This window comes from Cryptotermes secundus, unplaced genomic scaffold (genome assembly GCF_002891405.2).
Source record: "Cryptotermes secundus unplaced genomic scaffold, Csec_1.0 scaffold204, whole genome shotgun sequence".
In the NCBI taxonomy this organism is placed as follows: Eukaryota; Metazoa; Arthropoda; class Insecta; order Blattodea; family Kalotermitidae; genus Cryptotermes; species Cryptotermes secundus.
The window spans coordinates 281423-301754 of NW_019738351.1; the positions used below are offsets into that span (position 1 = coordinate 281423).

General features: G+C 39.6%; 1 protein-coding gene across 1 annotated transcript in view; it reads left to right on the forward strand.

Annotated features, from left to right (window-relative positions):
• Positions 1-2790: 2790 nt before the first annotated feature.
• LOC111870732 (gelsolin-like) overlaps positions 2791-20332 on the forward strand; it is a 30187-nt gene continuing 12645 nt past the window's right edge. Inside the window, exons 1-6 of the mRNA XM_023863240.1 lie at positions 2791-2898; positions 4312-4499; positions 10693-10767; positions 11650-11709; positions 15260-15383; positions 19205-19282. Coding sequence (XP_023719008.1) covers positions 4320-4499; positions 10693-10767; positions 11650-11709; positions 15260-15383; positions 19205-19266 — 501 coding nt within the window. The 5' untranslated portion in view covers positions 2791-2898; positions 4312-4319 and the 3' untranslated portion in view covers positions 19267-19282. The remainder of the gene's footprint in view (positions 2899-4311; positions 4500-10692; positions 10768-11649; positions 11710-15259; positions 15384-19204; positions 19283-20332) is intronic.

The window sequence follows — 20332 nt, forward strand, 5'->3', positions numbered from 1 at the left end:
GGTTGACAGTAGACCGTCTAATTAAGGCGCCATCTTTAAACTCGACACTGCTGCATGTATTCGTATTTTGTAACATATCTTTGTCTGAGCTGGTATTACCAAGTGTATAATTTTATTTGAAAGTTATCTCGCATGATACTCCATCAAGACGTAATTCAAAGAATATTGAAACATAACCACTGATTAACATAACTCCGGTCTTTGGGTCGAGGACAAACTTATCGATATGATAGTGCATGTCACTCGTATTAATCCCTGCCTCTTGCAACTTCCAAGCGCCGTAAACGCTTGGATTGTACACAACTAAGTATAGAGAATGTGTACAGTTGTAACGGGATTTGTTATGAACTTTGTTCGCTGGTGATCAAAATTATCTACTTTTCTGCCTATTATTGTCGTATTCCTGCATCTCGCGATTTAAGAAGGTGTCGGGGTCGCCTACATAAACAGCAAATTCTTCGTGTTATTTACAGGCAGTTTCAGATTAAAGAACTTCATATATATTGCTGTTGACCTAACTAAGACTCGGTGCTATCCTTCAAAATCCAATGCACCAAATTCGAAGCGACGAGTGAAAGCACATACTCAGAATTAATTCAACGTCATTTTAGAAAGTTTATTTATATTGTACGGACCCAGGGGTGCATAACGGTTTTTGGATTACGCCTGCTGAAATGTTGGAACGATTTCACACTATTTTTTTTTTCTAGTGGGTTGGGACTAAGTCCCTTGTACTGCGGCCACTTCTGGCCTATTGTACCAGCCCCAGATGATAAGTGAGGGTGATTGTGGAGCAATTGGTGGAATGAAGATTGGCAGGGGAAACCGAAGTACTCTGAGAAAATCTGCCCCAGCGCCACTTTGTCCACCACAAATCCCATTTGACCAGACCCGGGATCGAACTCGGGCCGCCGCGATGGAAAGTCAGCGACTAACCGCTTGAGCTATGACGCGGCCTTTCACACTACTTACGTAACTCTCAGCACTGATACGCAAGTTAATATTTTGTATAAAATATATCAGTATCGCCTTTTTACATTAGATCTGAATTTCATTCTTTTTATTTCGAAATAGACTGATTGCGTTATTCGAAATTTCTGACAAAAGTTAATTGATTCAGTTTGCTGTTGTTAATTTTTCTTACGTCACATGCTGCTCATATATCCTTGTGCTCATTTCCTTTGGCCTTTCATACATGGAGCTGTAAGTGCTTTATTAACTCTGTAGGACATACCATGGTTACTATACGTACCACCTTTAAAACTCGCATTTTTCCCACACAGTGTATTAATCTGTATCTCACAATAAACAGATATTTTCTTAAAGATGTAACTAACCTCATACAGTTGAGCTCTCCTTGAGAAGCTGTCAGTCGCTCAGCTACTTAAGAATTTCCGAACATTTTGTGAAAGCCGAAAGTTCATCACCTGTCCTGAGCCAAATCAATCCAATCCATACCACCTTATCCTGTTTCTAAGATCCATCTTTGTATTATCCTCCCACATACGTCTAGGCCTTCCTGGTGGTCTCTTTCCTTCTGGATTTCCAACCAAAACCCTGTATGCATTACCCTTCTCCCACATGCGAGCTACATGCCCTGCCAATTTCATCCCCCCCCCCCCCCATTCTAATTATATTTGGCGAAAAGTGCAAGTTCTGAAGCTTCTTATTATGAAGTTTTCTCCTACCTCCCATCACGTCATCTCTCTTCTGTCAAAATATTCTCAGAACTCGGTTCTCAAAACACCCTCAGTCTATGTTCCTCCCTTAATGTCCGAGACCAAGTCTCACACCCATACAGAACCACAGGCAAAATTATAGTTTCGCTAGCCCCACCCCAACCCCCAATCTGGAAGACTACAATTGTCGGCAGCTACCCTCAATATCTGGAGGTTGTCTCCTCCATGCCATGGTGACAAACGATCCACCTAACATGGCAATTACGAGTATTTCTCCTTAAGCAGTATTAATGGGTTGGTCTTTGTAATGGAGATGCAGTGTATTTTCTACGAGGTGGGTTCTCTTATTGTTTTCTCATACATGTAGAATATATGAGAGCGTACCGTGATCCTGAAAATGTCGCTGCCGAGATCGCAACTCTGTTTGGAACGGGAAGAGCGTCTCGCTAGCGTCGGAAAAGTTGCATGGATTTTATTAATATTTGGTGTTTAAGAATTATAATCCGTAATAAGCCAACGTCCGTTGAATATCAACATTCTAGCTCCAAAATAAGGGCCCTTTAGATGGCCCCCAAAATACAATATATCGATTTTTTGCAAAACCATTGTAGCGACTTTCTTTACATTTCAGTACTGTGTGCAGCCCACCCGCTTAAATAAAATGTTATGGTTGGTAGTTTTAGTGGCCGCGCGGTCTAAGGCAAGAAGTGTCTTGACCCGCTCAGACACTGGGTTGCTGGGTTCAAATCCCACTCGAGGCATGTGTCTGTTTTGTCTTGTGTAGGCAGCGGACTTGCGGCGTGCTGAACCCTCGCCCACGGAGTCTAGGGGCCGAAATTGGAAACGTTTATTGTGTCGAAACGGGCTTTACCGATCAGTTTTGATTGTTGTTCCGCATTCAGCAGCCGGTAATGGTCTACCGAGCAACAATCGACTTCATTTCCAACCTGACATAATCAAGATCATCAAGATCGACCGTATATGACGAAGCACGTGCAACGTCTCTGCGTCGATTTATAGAACTGAGCTTAGTGGATTAAAATCAGCTTGCACTGTACATCCTTTCCACGGCCCCTCAAGGGTATACCACTGACCCGTGTTTGCGGCTGCCCTGTTCGCTTTGCGCAACTTATACGAGTTCTATAAGTTGCTGTCATGTCCTGTTTAACGCCCAGAGTCATTCGAGCTGCTGTTTGTCTAGTACTGTCGTGTTTCTGAGGTAATGATCTTTACATGACTGGTATATTTCATAGCTAGGCCTTAATTTAGTGTGCTGTTGATCCAGGCTTGATGTTACCAATTGTTTGATGCTGCTGTTTTCTGGGGTTATTTTCCTAGTAATGAAATAATTAGATAATCTTTTTCTCGTGGAACTTCATGCAACGCGAGCTGTTACAAACGCATAGGTACGAAAGCTCCTTCTAGGGGGCTAGTAGTTTTTCGTGTGTCAGAGGACGTAGATATGTAGATTACGGAGTTGGTGTAACACCAGGACCAGGACTGCGGCAGTTCATAGCGTTGATGTAATAGCTAACAGTAGCTGAGCTAATGGTTTAATGCGTTGTAGTGATACTGACCTAAATGTGATTTTGGGTACCAGTCTTTATGTCTAGGCTCTCCAGCCAAATGCCCGGATAATGTTTCAATTTTAAATTGAACTATAGAACAATGCTCGGCCACTGACCAACCCTCTGAGGAGCATTTTATATTTTTACAAAGTAAAAGAGAACGCCTAACGTGTAGGTGCGTCCGTCCGTCTCTATATGATCTAGGATTAGTGCCTAAGGTGAAGGGCAGATTTTATTAAAAGTCTATACCAGAGACTACCTAAATGCTATTTGGCAGTTTCGATTTTTAGCCATATTGATCCAGAACAAGCATGGTCTCCGTAAGGCTATAAATGGATTTCCACACGTATCCACAGATTATGTTGAAATTCTGTATGGGAAACGTCTGGTAATATGGACGCCATTAATCCCATTTTAATGACGTTTAATTAGTAATATTGTGTACCACATTATGGGGTCCACGCTTTCCAGTTCCGTTTTTCTCATTTCACTCGCGTCATCTTTTCCTGAGTGCCCGCCCGTACCAGACATTCTGCAGCCTGTGTGTCAGAGGGGTCAGAGGTGCATTGCGTCTAGTTTGAGGAGGAGACCATGCAGAGTGTAACGTTTTTGGGAAGCTATTCGGCTACGTAGCATATCAGGGACATGTTACAGAAGGACATGCTGTATCACCAAAGAAGAATATGGAAGAACAGAAATTGAATGGGGCACATCAGCGTCTGGTCTTTTATTAATGATGTTAATTTGTTTATTGATGTATTTTCACCAGAGTGCAAGACCTAACCTTACCATAAAAACTGATAATAGATCCTTCGAAAATCTGACAGACTACAAATATTTGGTAACACCAGTAACAGATCGAAATGATGATATCCAAAAATTAAAAGGCAGATTCAGTTCAGAGAATGCATGTCACTGTTCATTCCAATGGCTACATGTTTTGAACATGGTAATGAATCTTCAGGTTTGTTAAGAGATGAGTTTCTTCAGTAGGTGAATTACTATCAGCTTCTCAAGAACAGCTCTGCACCATACAGTTAACTGTAATATTTGCATGTCCACAGTTATAGTGATGGTCACCACTCGACACATGGGTGTGCTTGTAGCTGTTGTGTCACTGTTCTTGTGCCTCCATCACTCTCACTCTGCAGTTCCGCAGCCTGTGGCTGCAGCAACACAGCGCCCTGTTGTGCAGGATCCTGCTTTTGTGGATGCTGGCACTCAACCGGGACTCCTCATCTGGAGAATAGAAGTGAGTTATGTACCTTGCACTGTAAGAAGTTTGTGTTAGTTAGTAGACAGTTTTGCGAACAAGAAAAGAGATATTTGTCATGGCTGTATTCTAGATGAATTCTTGTTTCTCTGTGCCAGTTATGAAGTTTGGGGCACTGAATCAGGATGTTTTGTACGCATGTGTGAAAGCAGAATGCATATATAACTTTTGGTTTGGAAACCTTAAGAGAAGAGGCAGGCCAGATGAGTGACTTCTGAGTGAGATGGATGATTCTGTCTATTTATTTATTTATTCACTTCACATCCATGGATCATTATACATGACATAGGACAAGTCAAAACACTCTATAATCCAATACAACGATACAATAAGACAATACAATGATACAATAATAGAATAATAAGAAGAACAATATAATTTTATACTAATATAATAATTAAATGATGAGCACTATATTTATCAGTCACAACACATCAAATTTGAGAATAGATTAACAACATGTTTCGGCTATTTAGCCTATTTAACCTATTTGGCAGGGGAAACCGAAGTACTCGGAGGAAACCTGCCCCAGCGCCAGTTTGTTATCACAAATCCCACTTGTTCAAATCACAGTGGTGGGAAGCCAGCGACTAATCACTTAAGCTCTGGCGCGGCCTATAAATTGATGTTGGAGAGTATGGTCATCTGTCGTTATCCGGGTAGTTCCAGCCAATACCTCCTGCTATCCTGTTCTCTGCAAGAGTAAAAAACAAAACAGAGCAGAAGGTATTCCCACATATATGTTATTGTAAAGATGTAAGTCATTTATTCATTAAGTATATGATAACTAGTAATTATGATTTGATTTATCCCCAACCACGAAAAAGTCTTCTACCCTATAAAAACAATGATCCAGCAAGAATGTTTTCAGAGTCTTTTTGAATTTGTGTAGTACTGGTATCTCTTTAATATATTGTGGTAACTGATTAAACATTCGACATCCTATATTACTAAAGTTGTTTTTGCATAAACTCGTATTACATGGTACTGTATATAGGTTATCCTTTCTCCTTGTATTGTATGAGTGTATTTCGGAATTGATTGAGTAAGCACTTAAATTTGCCTTTATGTAAACCAACACTTCATATATATATAGGCATGGTAAGGGTAATATATGTAACAGTTTAAAATATTGTTTGCAACTAACAGTTTTCGGGATTTGTATCATGATTCTAATAGCTCTTTTTTGTAGCTTAAAGATCACTTTTGCTTCTCCTGAATTACCCCAGAATATCAATCCGTATATTAACATAGATTGAAAATACGCATAATATAAAGTACGAACAGTCTCTGGCCCAGCTACTCTACTGATTATTCTTAGGGCAAAACATATTTTACAAAGTTTATTTGCTAGCTGTTGAGTATGTGTACGCCACTTTAGATTTTTATCCATCCAAACTCCTAGGAACTTTGTATAATCTATATAACTAATGACTGTATCATTAAGCTTTATTAGAGGGTATTCAGTTTGTATTTTTTGGGGTTGATGAAATGATATTGCTACTGTTTTTTCTTTATTAATAATTAACTTGTTCCTTTCAAACCAGTCTGTGAGTGTATTTATTGTTTTATTTATTTTTCTTTGAGCATCACTAGCATTTTTTGCTGCTAAAAATATGCTAGTATCATCAGCAAAAAGCGTTGGTCTTCCTTCTTTAATGCTGGTTTCTAAATCATTGATATAGATCAAAAACAAAACTGGTCCAAGCACAGAACCCTGTGGAACTCCATATTTTATGTGTCTTTTTTGCGATAGACAACTAGTTAAATCATTAGTTTCTATACATCTATATGCTATCTCAACTCTTTGTTCTCTATTTTCTAGATATGATTGAAACCATTTCAATGCAACCCCTCTTATTCCCATTCTTGACATTTTCCTCAGTAATATATCATGATCAACCAAGTCAAAAGCCTTTGATAAATCCAGAAATATCCCTATACTTATTTCTCTTTCATCCAATGATTTGTAAACCTTTTCTATGAAATCTGCAATGCAGTATTTGTTGATCTCCCTTTCCAGAAACCATGCTGTTTAGTGCTAATTATGCCGTATTTATTCAGAAATGATAGTAGTCTTTTCTTTATGATTTTTTCTATTATTTTTGAGAAGCCAGAGAGTAATGACACTGGTCTATAGTTTCCTACTTCTGTTTCAGGTCCTCTCTTATATAAGGGTTTAACTTTTGCCATTTTTAGTTGTTCAGGAAATTGTCCTGTCGAGAATGACAGATTAATAATGTATGTTAAGGCAGGAGTTATTTTAGGATAACATTTTTTTATAACATAATCAGGGATATCATCTATTCCTACTGATTTTTTATTTCCCATTCCTTTAATTACTTCTATCACTTCCTCGTTTGTAGTGGGGGTTAGGAACATGCTATTGCTATTATATTTTACTATATTAATATCTATTTCATTGGTTTTTACTATTAGATTTTTGCTTATCATCTCTTTGGCTACATTAGTATAGTATTCATTGAAAAGATTGGCTGTAGTTTTTGGATCCTGTATGTGTACTCCATTTACGTTTATTTCAATATTCTTAGCTGTTTTCCTTTGATTACCTAATTCAGCCTTGACTATGTCCCACATGGCTCTTGATTTATTCTCGGATGATCTTATTTGTATGTTGTTTGTCATCATGGATCTTTGAGGACTAGGTCATGCAGTTTGAACTGGGTTGAATTTATGTGGTGACAGGAAGCAATGGTGCTGATCGTGGTGGATGCACAGTCTAAGGCATGAACTGTCTTCGCCCTCTTGAGCACTGGGTTCGTGCATTTGAATCCCACTCAAGGCATGGAGGTCTGCGTTCATTTATTCTGTGTTTGTGTTGTAGATAGTGGCCTTGTGGTGGGCTGATCCCCCATCCAAGGAGTCCTACTGACTGTGTATAGATTAAGAAACTGAAAAAGTGGCCAAGGTGCACAAGGTCTGTAGAGCCATAGATGGATAGGGACCTGTGGTTCAGGCTGCCTGGCTCTTGCTTGCATTTGCAGTCACAGGTTAAATCACAGGTGGCTGAGATTTATGGCAGGTGAAGTGAAACTGAATTTTCTCAAAGTGTCTGGTTTTGCTGTACACATAGCACCTTATAAATACAGTGTATTTCTAGGAAGGCAGTGTGAAGTTTATACCCATGGCGTTGAAGAGGCAAATTTCGTTTTTGTTGTGAAGAGGCAAATTTGTATTGATCCACATATTTCATGTTTATTTACTACTGTTAAAAATTAACTCTCTCAATGGAAGTGAGCACTTAAAATATGCAAGTAAGTATTATAAAATAGGCACTGACAAACAAGTAGAACAATATATGCAGACATTATATTTTCCTTGCATATCATTAAATATTTTAATACAGTATTTTGGAATAAATAAATGTTTAGGGAGGGACTGTTTTATAATTTGGAAGTGACATGAAAATATTAAAATTTACATATTTTCATCTTCCCTTTGTGCTGGAATTTCTACTGCTGAGACGTGTATTTTATGTAGTGTACAGATTATTGAAATGTGTTCACTAGCTTCTGGGGTGACGTACACAATGCTTTATCAGTAAAGATATGAACTGTCATCCTAATTCTTAATTAATTACCAAATTATGAAGGCATATGAGGGAATGGAGGTATGGCTTCATGAATTCTTAGCGTCAACACTACATGAAGACGAGAGCTGAGATTATGCTCTGTCCACTTTATCCCTGGGAAGTGAACCCTCCAGTTTCCATTGAACAAAAGGCTGGGCAGGCCCCAGAACCCATCTGGGTGCTGGGGAGAAGATAAAGAAATCTATTGCTGCCACATTAGATACAAATCTGATTCTTCAGTCTGCCAGTCTGTGAACTAGTTGCTGTACCAACTGAGATATCCGTTTGTGAAATGGCACATCACTTTATTCATACTGAGGTCAAGAGGCCATGCAAATGAAAGTGTGTCCATGTTGCACTGGTGCAGGCAGTTAACGGTGTGGTAGTTGCTGTGCGAAGTGATGCTGAACACCCCTACCCAGATTGTATCTGGCTGGCACAGATTCTTTCCTGCAAGATTACCGCAGATGGAAGCTGAGTAGTGTTTGTTGATGAGAATAAGAATGCATGGAGTTTTACCTCCATCCCTGTACATCGTATGAAGTATTTGAGTGTTCAGATAGATGGTACATATAGTCATCACTCTGCTCTAATGGGTTGCATGGACCTCCTTGGTTTACTCATTAATTTAGTTAAGACTTAAGAATGAAATCTGTTCATGATGTAGGAACTCTTATCTCCAGGAGAAGTTCATGACCCAGGGCAAAGTTCCATGTGTCTGTATATGGAACAGAACTGGTAAGATACAGTCATGACACCAGTGTCCAAGCATAGCTGGTGAGACATGTATGGTATGTCCACTGGATGTCCTTGAGGTGAGAACCAGGGCTTTCATTCAGTGGGTTGTTAGTTCCACTACCAGTCAGACCTACGTGTGGATCGCTCTGCTCATAAATTGAATCTGTGAGCAGATAAAACTTCAGAAATGTAAAGATCAGCTCCCCCCCCCCAAACGGTTTAGAGCCTACATCAAGTTCTAGGCCCCTCAGTGCAGACGATTTTTCTCATGATCTTCCTATCCTGCCCTATCAGTGCCCCAAACTCAGAAATTGGTTCGGCACCCTTCTCCAGGTGAGTGGGGGCCAGGAAGATGAACATGACCAAATTTGGAGGCCCCAGACAAAAATTGGAAACCTCTGACTGCACAAAGGTTGGGTTCCAGTCTGGGGCACACTGCATTCAAAGTTGATCTCGGTGTATGTTTACTGCAGATGAAACACCCAGTATTCATAGAGGAAATTAACAGAGGTAGCGTTGTAAATTCAGAATTTAACTAATGATAATACTCAGACTTTACCTATGGTGTCACTAAAATAAGCTTTACTGTATTCAGGCCATGTGTTTAACATGTGTGTTCTTCTCATTAGGTTGTAGACAATACATAAGTTTGCAAGTCATTTGTTAAAGAAAAATGAATTTCCTGCATGAATAAAGGCAATGATTATAGGTAATGGTACTGGATATCACATGGAGACAGTCTCCAGGTATAGAGGTCAGCACCAGATATGTTGTTGGAGAGCTAACAAGGCATGCTGCTCCAAATCCCCAGATTTTGGGCTGTGCGAAGGGTTAATAACCCCTCACCACAAAATATCAGCAGCTTATGAAATGTTATGCAGGATCTCTGACAGAATCTTCTGAGCAGTCCAAGCAACATGAAATGGACATGAGATTTGGGACCTGCAACAATAGAGCCTCTGTAGGTCTCCAGCCCCATTTCCCTGTGCTCTAGCCTACTGCTTAGTTATGAGGCAGTTAAGCACTCTGCCAATAGGACATATGGGGTGATTGGAGGTTTGATCTCCTCAGTAGATGCAGGTGAATGCTCAGCTTCACACCTCTGATGCTTTACCCTCAGGGAAGGAGACCCCAGTACCCATTGGATATGAGACTGGGTGGGCCCCAGGGTCAGTCTGGACACCACGGAGAAGAGAAAATCTTGCACTGCCAGGAATCGAACCCAGGCCTCCAGCCCATAGCTCATTGCTGTACCGACTTGAGCATTTTGGACTTACACTCATAAACAGTGCAGAAAATAATTTAATGAGGTGCACAAAGCCGAAATTTAGAAGGGTAATAAAATTTGGTTTGCAGAATGTGGGGAAAGAAAAAGAAAATTATAGTTTGGCACCCCTGCACAGATGGAACTTGAAATATTTCATATTGCTGAAGTTCTTGAGCTGAGCCATCAGAGAAATGTTTTATATTTGCACTGAATATCTGATTGTTGCGAAAGCCTCAGACTTTGAAACGCTGTTGTAAATTGTGCATGGAATTATAAAGGAAATGAACTTAGTTGTTTTTATCTTCACTTGTTTATTGACTGTTCTATAATTATACATTGTATGTGAAACTGGCCTCCATGACGTATGTTTGTAGTTTTGAGAAAGTTTAGCTGAGTCAGATTTTAAACAGCCGCCAGTTTTCTCAGTATTAGAAATAATTCCCAATGTGCTTTTATATTAAAGCCCTGTATTTTTCACATTTTGTACATTAAAAGTCTTGGAGCAGTGTAAACTCTTACCTGGTCCTGTATTTAAGGACACTTTTCAATAGTATATACACATTACTCTGTTTCAGAGATTTAATCCTGTAGCAGTTCCTTCAGCCAAACATGGCCAGTTCTATGTGGGAGATTCCTATCTTGTTCTCAATGTAAGTACAGATTCCTGACATGTACAGCGTTGTTACATTTGGTACCCCTGAAAGTTCTCACCCTATACCCGCTGGCGGCATTGTTCAGCTACAGCAGTAATGTCCCAACTCAACAGAGGTAACTCCATTTACAGAAACACAACAAATGCAAAAGAAAGATGAAGTGTATACATGTTGGAGGTAAAGAAAATAAACGTCAATGAGCCATAACATGAGGCAGTATGTTGCCCAAAGGTAATGTTTCAGGGAAGGCAGTTAAGAATATCAGATAATAGTAATTTATTGTTTTTTATATGATTGCATCGGGTTTCTGTTGTATTATTCAAGGGTTGAGATTAACTATAACACAAACATTTAAAAAAAACTTGCTTTTATTCCCAATCATGTTCAGACTGCGAGATGACCACCATCAGTTGGAGCATGCAGAAGTAGTCAGGAGATCTGTCTCTGCTCTGTGCAGTTATATTTATATGAGTCTTGCAACAAACTAGCATCATATTGCCCATGTTCTCTCATTCATATTCTCTTTGCAGTTGGTAGGCATAATTAAGCTTTAGAGATCTTGTGCCCTCTTTGTGTCTGCTTTGTTCTTGTGTAGTGATGTAGTTATAGTTGGAAATGCTGAAGAGATGACTCCCAAGCACAGAGAAGGACGTTATGGTGCTCGTTGGGTTCCAGTGGCTTGGGATAGGGGCCAGAGTCAAGTTTCTGTGAATGTAGCAGTGCTCCTACAGGTTCTTTAATAGCCAGGAATTACTTGAACTGCTGAGTGACTATGAATTTCTGAGGAAGGATTCTGCCATGTTGAGATATAGTGCCAGAAACTGTTAACCCTGCAGAAGGATATGTCTATTCATGATGCATGTTCATTACATGTTGCAGACGAAGAACAACAAACGCAGCTGGGACATTCACACCTGGCATGGGAACGAGACTTCAAATGTGAGTACAGACAACAGACACAGCTGTTCAAGCTGGTTTCTGAATTGGTTATTTAATGACACTAATTATCAGAACTATTTAGCATCAATAACAGAACGATTAATGAAGGTTGAGTGGTTGATGGAATGAGAATTGGCAGGAGAAACTGAGTTAGTCGGAGAGAGCCTGCCCCAATGCCGCTTTGTGAACTGCATACCCCACATGTACTGACGAGGGACTAAACCCAGGCCACCACAATGGGAATTCGCATAGTGGGGCTGGAGTCCAGTTGGGTCCACTTCGCACAGCGGCCACTGGTTGGCCTATTGTACCTGCCCTGGTTGATTATGATGATGGAGAATTTGGTGGAATGAAGATTGGCAGGGGAAACTGACATACTTGGAGAAAACCTACCCCAGCGCTACTTTGTCCACCACAGATCCCACTTGACCAGACCCGGGTTTTAACCTGGGCCGCTGCGGTGGGAAGCCAGCGACTAACCGCTTGAGCTATGGCGCAGCCTTCCACAATGGGAAGCTAGTGACTAATTTCCTGAACTACAGCACAATCACAGTCTGTTTGGTTTTATTTAGGATTCAGGAGGAAATCCTCTATCCGAACAATTAAATTCCAACATTCAGGCCTTATGAAGCACCCTCCCTCACCTCTAGACCCCAAGTCAGGAAAAGAATGAACATGGATGTTGAAGGTAAAGTTGGTCCTCTGCTTACATATACTTCCCCACCATCTTGCCACTTGCTGCAGAAGCAGAAAGTCATTTATTATTGTTCTAATTCTTATTGTGATTGCCTTTAATAAGTGACAGGAGGTTGGAGAAAAATGCACAGTGAGGAACTTCGTAACTTGTACTCTTCACCAAATATGTTTAGAATAATCAAGTCAAGGAAGATGAAATTAGTAGGGCATGCAGCATGAATTGGGGAGAGGAGGAACACATACAGGATATTGATGGGAAAGCCAGAAGGAAAGAGAAAACTAGGAAGATGGGTGGATAATATTAAAATGGATCTTAGAGAGATAGGATGGGGTGGTATGGGATGGATTGATCTGGCTCAGGATAGGGACCAGTGGAGAGCTCTTATGAACATGGTAATGAACCTTTGGGTTCCATAAAATACTGAGAAGTTCTTGAATATCTTTGCAGAACTGGGGGCTTTTCAAGTAGAACAAAATGAAATGAAATCCAGCAGGTATCGAGATAACATTGTGAGAATGGAAGCAGTAAGAGGGGGGGGGGAGTGCGTGCATGCGCGTGCACGTGTGTGTGTGTGTGTGTGTGTGGGCAGGGGAGGCAAGGAAGTGGAATTAATCGAGAAGTTCCGTGATCCTGAAAGTGGCTTTAAATATTAGGAAGTCAGTGCTTGTATTCTTCACACAAGTTCATATGTACACCATGCATTCATGAGGACATGCTGCTGGAAGTTTCAAGGTGTCTCTTCCTGAATTGTATGTCAGTGATGCATTTTTTCACAGTCCTATGCAGAATTCTCTCAGATTTTAACCATTGCTCTGTTGTGCATCTGATTCCTTGGCACAATGAAAGTGTGACTTGACCTTTTCAAGGCAGTTTTATTATTTTGACATTTAAGTAGCATTGCAAAGCGAAAAAATATGTTGGCAGATTATAAAAGGTAGTGATGTGATAATTATGATGATTCATTATGCACAATTTTTATCATACATCTTACTGTTATCTCCCATTCACAAACCCTGATCTCAAGGTGTGTGTATATAGCTGTAGTTATACTGACATCAGTTGTCCAGCGATTGAGGTTAGCTCTTTCTAATGGACCCAGTGCCTCCCACCCCCTCACCTGAGAACGGAAACAGATCCAGTTTCCATAACCTCATATTCTTTATAATACCAGACGATGGGATAGAACCCCCCCCCCCAAATAGTAATCCTGACTGAAGTATCTTACTTGAAGAAGGTCTCAAGGAGTTATGCATCTGCAGACAGAGTTTATCTGTTTCTTGTTCATTTTTGGTCTGCTGCAAGTAACATGAAAATGCAAAACTGTGTGAAAATTTGTCCACATTCTACTTGTGTCTTTAACAAATAAAGCTGATAGCTGACACATGCTTCTATTCATTGTAGTCCCTCAGAATATTTATATATGATAATCATAACATATATTGAATGTAGCCTTCCTTTTCTGTCATGAAACACTGCTTCTATGGCACAGTTTCAAATAAGTTGTTTGGTGACTCAGGATTAGATCACTGCAATATATGTACATACAGATATAGGAAAGTAACATAGTAACATAGGTTTTCTCTGTCATTGTACTGTACACTAAACTGAACATGTGACAGGCAGGTGTTTAAACTGTTGGCATCTAAGGTACACTGGAACCTCGCTTAACGAGCACTCTCATAACGAGCAATTCGCATAATGAGCAAAACAAATTGTAAAAAAATGACTCACTTAATGAGCGACGTTTCGCATAATGAGTGACGAGAGGGGAAGTCCCAGATTGTGCGCTTGCTACATCAGTCTGTGTTTAGCACTCGTTCTGCTAGCATCTTAGTGTCGCTTGTGATCACACATTTTTCCAAACTTGTGTTCAGACATATTATTTGTGATTTTTTTTGTCCAAAGTTTAATAACCCTTGCAAAAATGTCCCCGAAGAAAAAGCCGCAAAAAGACAGCCATAAGAGAATAAAAATAACTGTAGAAATGAAACATAAAATCATTGAAAAGTGAGAACGAGTGTGAGCATGACTGATCTAGCAAGCACATACAATCGGTCTACATCAATGATTTGCACGATTTGGAGTTGCATTGTGTTTCACAGCAAGAAGTTGTGGAGGAGAGTTTGTCAGAAGAGGAGGAGGAGGTACCAGCAAAGCAACAATCTTCTGGCACAATAAGAGAAATGCTGAAAGCATGGGAAACTGTTGCATCATACATTGAGAAGCATTACCCTAATAAGGCAGTGAATATGCGCGCTACAAATTTATTTAATGATAATGCTGTGTCGCATTTTCACCAAATTTTGAAGCATTGGCAAAAACGAATGTCTATACAGCTTTCTAGTAAAAAAGAATTATATATGTATCATAAATAATAAACTAATTATTTCGATTTTTTTTTTTTTTTTTGTTTTTTGCAAATCAAATTCGCATTCCAGGTTGGTTCATTCCGCATAGAAGAAAAGATGAAGATGATTCACGCTCCTTAACAGTGTATATATAATCTTCTTTGAATAAACGTTATACATAACATTTTTTGAGTATTTTTTTCGGCATAGAATGCATTATTGTATTTTACATTAATTTATATGGGAAAAATTGTTTCGCTTAACGAGTGTTTCACATTACGAGTAAGATTCTGGAACGAATTATGTTCGTTAAGCGAGGTTCCACTGTATCTTACTTTTTTGTATGATCTGAGCTTGGAGACTTTGTGTTCTGTGTTGTAATCCTGCAGTAACCTGTATGATTAATCACCCCTGAAATGTCTGCAGATCTCTCTTGACAAAGAATATTCATATTAATATCGTAAAACAATGATTGTAGTGTCTGACATGGCTTGATTTTTGCCAGGATGAATCTGCTACTGCTGCAATCAAGATGGTGGAACTGGACAACTTGCTAGGTGGGGGGCCAGTGCAGCATCGCGAGGATCAGGGCGAAGAATCGCGGCTATTCGTCTCCTACTTTCCTTCTGGTATGAACATGCATGTGCTTTCAGGACGCAGTGCTTTTTGGTGGGAAGGAAACAGTCACTGGTGATCGTGCAGTGATAGCTTGCTGCGTGACCACTGTGGGAACATTGCAAAGGTTGCCCATATCTGTGATACTGGCTTCATCTAAACAGAAATTCATCACTGATTGCATGAAAGTTATGTCTGTTCTAGTTTGAACCTTAATTAATACTACTTTATTTTTTTTTATATAAAGAGGCCACTGATTAGTAACATTTATGAAACCCAAAAATACATAAAACTTATTTACAAAACTTATTACAGCTTCCAAAGTTCCTGTGGCCTCAGAATTGGTTTTCTTTGCACATATTTTGAGAGGGATTATAGAGGCTGATACCTGTAATGAGTTGTGAGCAAATGCAGTGGCTAGTTTTCTGCAGTTTGTAACGTCTGACCACTTATAACTCTGAAGTTTTAAAACTTGTGAATCTGTTTATATATGGTTACAAAGAAAATTTCGTTAAATTTTACAGTGTTTTCTTTGTTGTTTCTCCATTTTCAAAGGAGTTATTGAAGGAAAGCCTTGCAGATATTTCCCTTTTACCCCCATTGGGAGGGGGGGTGATTTTTAATACTCTGTATTTCAAAACCACTTGAAAGGAAAAAAAAATATGTGCAAAGATGTTTGGTTATGGGACCAATATGTATGCCAGATTTCATCACAGTCCTATGCACAAAGATTCAGTGAGTGTTGGATTTTCATGGAATGTCTGTATACTGTGTACTGGCACTTCTTGAATAGTGTGAATGATTTGCTCACTCTGTATTCATGTATTTTGCATATCAACAATGTTAAGTTTCCTGTAATAACTGCACAACTTCCAAATATGATGATGCCTTGTTGTACAATTAGCAAACATATTTTGATCTTAAGGGTTTTACCTTCTGTAATATAATGTAACATAGTCCATTGAAGTTCAGCTGATGTTTTAGAGGAACACGTCACCTCCATCTTCAGGACCAAAAAATGAATCAAATTCTTGGCTTATTCTTTGACCCTGAAGATGGGGAGGCGACTTATTCCTCCTAAATGTTGGTTGACTTTCAGTGGACTGCATGACGTTACATACCATAGCCACTGCTGTGAGAACTTCAGAGCCTACATGTTTTGATCAGTACAGTAGCATGTGAAAGTCTTCTTACTCAGGTATTTTTGTTTTGAGATCCGAGTTTATTACTCTTGCAGTGAGGTATACAGTTCAACAGCAATTTTTTTCAGTGGGATCCTTAAAAAGGTAAACTTAAAGAAAGTGGTGCCCTTGGAGGCTGAGAAAAAGTCTCTGTGTATTGCCACTTCTCAGAAAGTGGTGGATAACGTAAAGAAACAATGTAAGCGACATGTGCTGACTGAATACAAACTGTAAGATGTTTTGAAAGAGTTAGAGGTAGTACTCACAAAGTGATAAGATGGAGTTTTGCATTCACAGCTGTAGGACTAATGAAAAGCAATGGGTGTACTTCTGCAGCCATTTGCTGCAAGATGTGTATGCTAGAGTTATGGATCCACAAAATGGTGTTTGTTCCCTATGAAGCCTTACCCTAGTGTTCATGTAAATACATGGAGAATACATGATGGGAATCCTCACACCATTCAACAAGTGCTGCTACACAGTACAGAAGGGGGGGGGGGTGTGGCGTGCTCTAAGAGTACTGTCAGGAGTGTGTCAGAACTTCACTGTGTGTCACAAAACTTCTTTACCTGCAGTGAGACGTGCTTGAAAGCATAAGGGGTTCAATTCTAGCAGTTCATATAAAGTATTGTGATGTGACAGCTGAAAGTTGGAATAGTGGAATGAATAGATGCGGCTATTACTAGGCAGTGGCGCAATAAATAAGTTGCTGTGGCAACAGTAATGGCATTCTGTTCAAGTAGATGTTTGTGTTCTTCCTTCTGTGATCACATGGTAAATTACTACCATGCGGTTAGAAGTAGCACATTCCTTTCTAAATTTAACATCCTCTGTGTGTGTGTGTGTGTGTGTGTGTGAGAGAGAGAGACAGACAGCAGGCACTTGCATGTGCAAAGGGTTTATTTTCTTTCACACCACTCAGGCATAAGCTTTGGATTCTTCCACCATCATGTAAGCCTGACAGGTAACCCCAGTTTTCTTCTTTTTCCACATGATCTGGCTCTTTTCAACCTCAGTGGCTGCTGGGCACTGAACACTTCTATAGCAGAGAACCCAGATTTAATACATACATTAGATGATATATCATATAAATTCCATCCTAAGTGCAACAATTTATTGTAGGTCTTTCGTTTTGCTTGCTTCTACACTACATGTTTCGGCCGCAAACGGCCATCATCGGGTGTATACACTCACGTAGCTGTTACACTGCACCCAGTTTAAAATTTAAAAACACACATGTCTTCCCAACTGGCTAACAGGTATTTGTCTGATTCGTACATCATCTTTGTCACCCACACACATCAATTTTGACATTCATGAACTGGCGCTTTTAAAATCTTCAGTTCCAATTTTAGAAAATTCCTTTAAAATTTTTTCCAAATTTTGGGTGTGGATGACAAAGATGATGTACGAATCAGACAAATACCTGTTAGCCAGTTGGGAAGACATGTGTGTTTTTAAATTTTAAACTGGGTGCAGTGTAACAGCTACGTGAGTGTATACACCCGATGATGGCCGTTTGCGGCCGAAACATGTAGTGCAGAAGAAAGCAAAACAAAAGACCTACAATAAATTGTTGCACTTAGGACGGAATTTATATCATATATCGTATAGAGTGTAACAGGATGCTTAAATATAATATTACATACATTAGATGTCTGAAGAATGTAATCATAAGAAAAATTCTGTTATTTGCTAATTATATTTAGTCCAGAAGCAACACATTTCACACCATCTGAAACAGTGCTCAAGGGAGAGGATGTAAGCCCCACAATTGAACACGAATAATAACATTTGGCACTACAAATTGTACCTTACTAAGATGTTGCACACTGCAGGGGGAGTTTGGCAGGAGGTGAGATCAACGTATATTTATACTTAAGTCATCTAGGCAGTAATGACTGTAGTGTCTCCTGGTATGCAGGTAGCGGTTTTCAGAGGAAAATCCTGACTCTGCCTTCAGGATCTTCAGATCTATCATTGGGTTCATAATCAGATTCTAAATGTTTCTTCTGATGATAAATGACACTTGGGATTACCTGGTTTTTGGACTTTGCCCATTGCTCAGTATTCTAAAGAACATGGCGTTTGGGAAACTGGACCTGCTTCCATCCTTAGGTGATGGGGTGGGAGACACGAACACTACTGGGTCCATTTCAAAGACATAACCTCAGTAACTGGGCCCTGAGGTTAGCTCTTTGTAATGCACTTGACAGAGTAGGCATCTCCCAACCCCATCACCTGAGGATGGAAACAGGTTCATTTTCTTAAATGTTGTGTTCTTTAGAATGTCCAAAGCCCAGTAATCCCTCGTTGATTCATAATTTTGGCAAAACAAATGTGAGGGGGCTGCGTAGGAATGATGCAAATTTGTTAACCTCATGCCTTAACTTGATAAATGCGAAAAATTGACTGGCTGCTGGCTGAATGACCTTGGCTCCTGCATGTCCACTCTCCTGGGTTCATACTGGATGGGTAGAGCCATAGAGCCATCAGATTGTGAAGCTAGCCTTTATCTAGTGGCAGGGTCTAGAAGGAGTGGAGTTTTTACATAACATGGTGTAGTGGTCAGATGCAGGTAAAAGCTTGTTCAGCTTATCAAAATTTGCAGGACAGACTTTGTGACTGATATTGCAATTTCTGTATTGTTCCAGGTATTAAGTATCTACCTGGTGGTGCGCCAAGTGGATTACGCCGTGTGAGTGCTCCACGTTAAGAAAAGTATTTTCCAGGTATGTACGTTTAAAGTGTTCAGTGTAGTTGGGAAGTAGTCTGTAGTAATCCTGCACATTGGAGTTGTCGGTACCAATTTAGCTGGTGCATCAACATATGCTGATGTACTCCCCCAAATGTGCACATACCGTTTTGAACATGATGGAATCCACAAAGGTTTTCAAGCAGTAAAATCAGTTCTTCTTTTTCTTTCCCTGCCTCATTCGTGTTCAATCAAACAGGCCTCACAAATTGAGTAAGTACTGTTGTTCAAGCACTTGTTACAAAATAAGTTTATCTTAAGAACTTGAATGTATAATATTAAAGTAAATGTGAAGCATTTAGTGTAGCTCATTTGCTGTTGCATCAAAAAGATAAAGGGTCTCTTTCATCATCATCATCATCATCATCATCATCATCTTCTTCTTCTTAAAGGGTTCAGGCCATGCTTCGTCTGTTTGTCCTCTGTCAAAAAGTATGTCAGGCCTTCATGTTTAACTGTGAACATCATATGTCTTGTTGTCTTATTGGGTTGTAAGTTAACATTTCTTTGGAGCTCGTCTATCTTCCATTTGTAGAACGCAATATTTCCACTGTGATCTGGATTTTAGAATTTTGTTATTTAGATTAAAAATATTCAGTTCTTTCCTTATTTTAGTGTTTATTATTTGGTCTTTCAGATATTTGGGAACGACAATAACAAATCAAAACCTGATTGAGGAGGAAATTAAGAGGAGATTGAACTTGGGTAATGCTTGCTACCGTTCAGTCCAGAACCTTTTGTATTCTCATCTGCTGTCCAAAACATAAAAATTAGAATATACAGAACTATAATTTTGCCTGTGGTTCTGTATGGGTGTGAAATTTGGTCTCTGACATTAAGGGAGAAACATAGACTGAGCGTATTTGAGAACAGGATGTTGAGAATATTTGGACCAAAGAGGGATGAAGTGACGGGAGGTTGGAGAAAACTGCATAATGAGGAGCTTCATAACTTGTACTCTTCTCCAAGTATAATTAGAATGATCAAGACAAGGAGAATGAGGTGGGTAGGGCATGTAGCACGAATT